A 2518-nucleotide genomic window follows, 5' to 3' on the forward strand; every position below is an offset into this window, starting at 1 on the left:
ACCTGTAAGCATTACTTCTACCTTTAATGTCTTTTACTAATGTTTTAATGTATTCTAAGTACTGAGGCACACATCAGTGATAACTTACTGTGCTGTTTCAAGTATTAGTGTGGCAGTACACTAAGAGTTCTACTTTCTGGGAACCCTTCAAATGCCATTAAAATGGATCAATCCTCATGTGTAAATCGGTTGGCTATTGTGTTGCCTTTTACATATAATTCTTTATCAGTTTGTTTCCTTGTTAACACTGTTTGGGGGAGGAAGAGACCTGTCCCACCTTTCCTCTTAGTAATGTTCTCTTTTGCTTGTTTTATGGCTAGCTCAGGGGTCAACTACCACCTATGAGCCATATCTAGCCCACCACATTTTTTTTTTTTAATCTTTTGTTGGGAACCTAGGGGCTCCACCACTTGTTTTTATATGGCCAGTGAGGCAAGAATGGTTTTTATGACTTTAAATGGTTGGGAAAAAAAAGAATATTTTGTGGTATGAAAATTATATGAAATTTAAATTTCATTTCTATAAGTAAATTTTATTGGAATATAGCTATAGTCTATGGCAGTTTTCTCTGCCATAAGGGCCAAGTTAAGTAGTAGCAACAGAACCCCAAAAGCCTACCAAGCTTACAATATTTTATATATAGCCCTTTATAGAAAACTTCTGCTGACTCCTGCCCTGGCTGATTGTTTGCACATGGTACTGTCCCTTCTTTTCCTTTTCCCTGTGAGATACCATACTTCGATAATATATGCATGAAGAGTTTTTCCTGAACTACAGAATCATCTTGGCTGGTTTCTTACAGAGATGAAAGCTTTCTTCTACTTTATAATTTATTTAATGATAGATCCCAGAGACCAAATCGTTTGGATCTCTCAATTGAATTAGTAAGTATATGATCAGCTGGAATGTTCGTTCCCACTGTTAACTATCCTTGTCAATCATATTTTTTACATAACCCTAATACTAATATATTACTAATTATAAAACAGGAAAAGGTTTGTAACTGATGGATTTTTTTTTAACCTCATTACTGTCAAATGCCTAAAAATATAGATGAGCTATGTTACTTTGTTATGTTGAATAACTTATACTATCTGTCTTTGCAAGGGAGAACCAGGCCAAAATGCTGTATTAAAACAACCTTCTGTATTTGCAGCCAGAAATCACTTTCTTGTTTGTTAGATCTTCTTAGAACAAAATACCACTTTACATTTCTCCCAGAGGAAAAGTGAGGCTTATGCAGGGCAAGAACAACAATCTTACTTTATGAGATCCGAGTTATATGACCCCTCAGCCTCTTTGGAATTTTTTTTTTTTGAGAAAAGTTCTATGACCCCCACAAGAGTGCAGTGGCATGATCGTAACTCACTGCAACCTCAAACTCCTGGGCTCAATGTCTTTCCAGCTGAGACTACAGGCATATGCCACTACACCCAGCTATTTTTTTTTTTTTTTTTTATGTAGAGAACAGGGTCTTGCTATATTGCTCAGGCCAGTCTCCAACTCTTGACCTCAAGTGATCCTCCCACTTAGGGCTCCCAAAGTGCTAGTGCCTGGCCTGTCTTTGGAATTTTTATAAGTACTGTGACCTTTGCTTCATTGGAATTGGCTAAGTACCTTGGTAGGGTAATCATATAATTTCTCAAACCAGGACACTTCTAAGAGTTAAAGGGGCACTGATTTCCAGGGACCACAGGACACCTGACAAACTGGGCCTGTCCTGATGACAACTGGAGTTAAGGACCCCCTAACTTGAGGAAGAGGCAAGCTTCTGCTGTTTAATATGGCATTTCTAAATGATTTGTCCCAACTGGAAGGTAAAGTGAACTTAGCCTAGATTAAAGTCTGTCAAACACTCAGATTCTTTCTAAATGTAAACAAGAAGTGGTACCATTAACTATTTTCAGCAATTAGGTTTTATTCACTGGTTTAGAAGCACAAATGGCCATCTACTTTGGTCATAATAAAGCAATGGTATATTAAACTATCCAAATTTAAATATGTAGGATAAAGGTTTTGTATTTACTTACATATTGACCACATACTTATAGCAGATTATTTAAGAATCATGTAGAAAAATGAGGTCCAAAGCAAACTTTATTTACATAGGGATAACAAGGATCTCAGTAACTCAAATATTGAATAATTAAACTTTGGGTGACTAGAAGTCCATGATTCACCAATCCTATTTTATAGAAGTGGTATAAAACTACATTTGATACTTCCCCTCAGTTCTCTCGTATTCTTGAAGCTTGAAAAGATTCAGAACACTTTAATGATAGTTTGTTGAACAGCAATAGAAATGATGTACTTAGAAGTCAGTCTCTCACAAAGAAGACATTATATCCAAGTTCTGTTAAAGCCCCAGCCAGTAAGACCCATAAAGGAATGAAGACATAGGACAGATTCATGGTAGTAAACTGTTCCAGCTTAGCACAGAGTGCAAGGCAGAAGGCTAATTTAAGTAGCATAGCAATGAGGTACCAGGCCTTTTTTTTAATATTGTGTGATCCATGTC

The 2518-nt window shown here is 36.5% G+C and overlaps 1 protein-coding gene across 1 annotated transcript in view; it reads right to left on the reverse strand.

Annotated features, from left to right (window-relative positions):
* Positions 1 to 2079: 2079 nt before the first annotated feature.
* The window catches only part of TMEM60 (transmembrane protein 60), a 4790-nt gene continuing 4351 nt past the window's right edge, over positions 2080 to 2518 (reverse strand). Inside the window, exon 2 of the mRNA XM_012811702.2 lies at positions 2080 to 2518. This exon is cut by the window's right edge and continues 258 nt beyond it. Coding sequence (XP_012667156.1) covers positions 2319 to 2518 — 200 coding nt within the window. The 3' untranslated portion in view covers positions 2080 to 2318.

Source organism: Otolemur garnettii, unplaced genomic scaffold (assembly GCF_000181295.1).
Source record: "Otolemur garnettii isolate 467f Iridium unplaced genomic scaffold, OtoGar3 scaffold00005, whole genome shotgun sequence".
Classification (NCBI taxonomy): domain Eukaryota; kingdom Metazoa; phylum Chordata; class Mammalia; order Primates; family Galagidae; genus Otolemur; species Otolemur garnettii.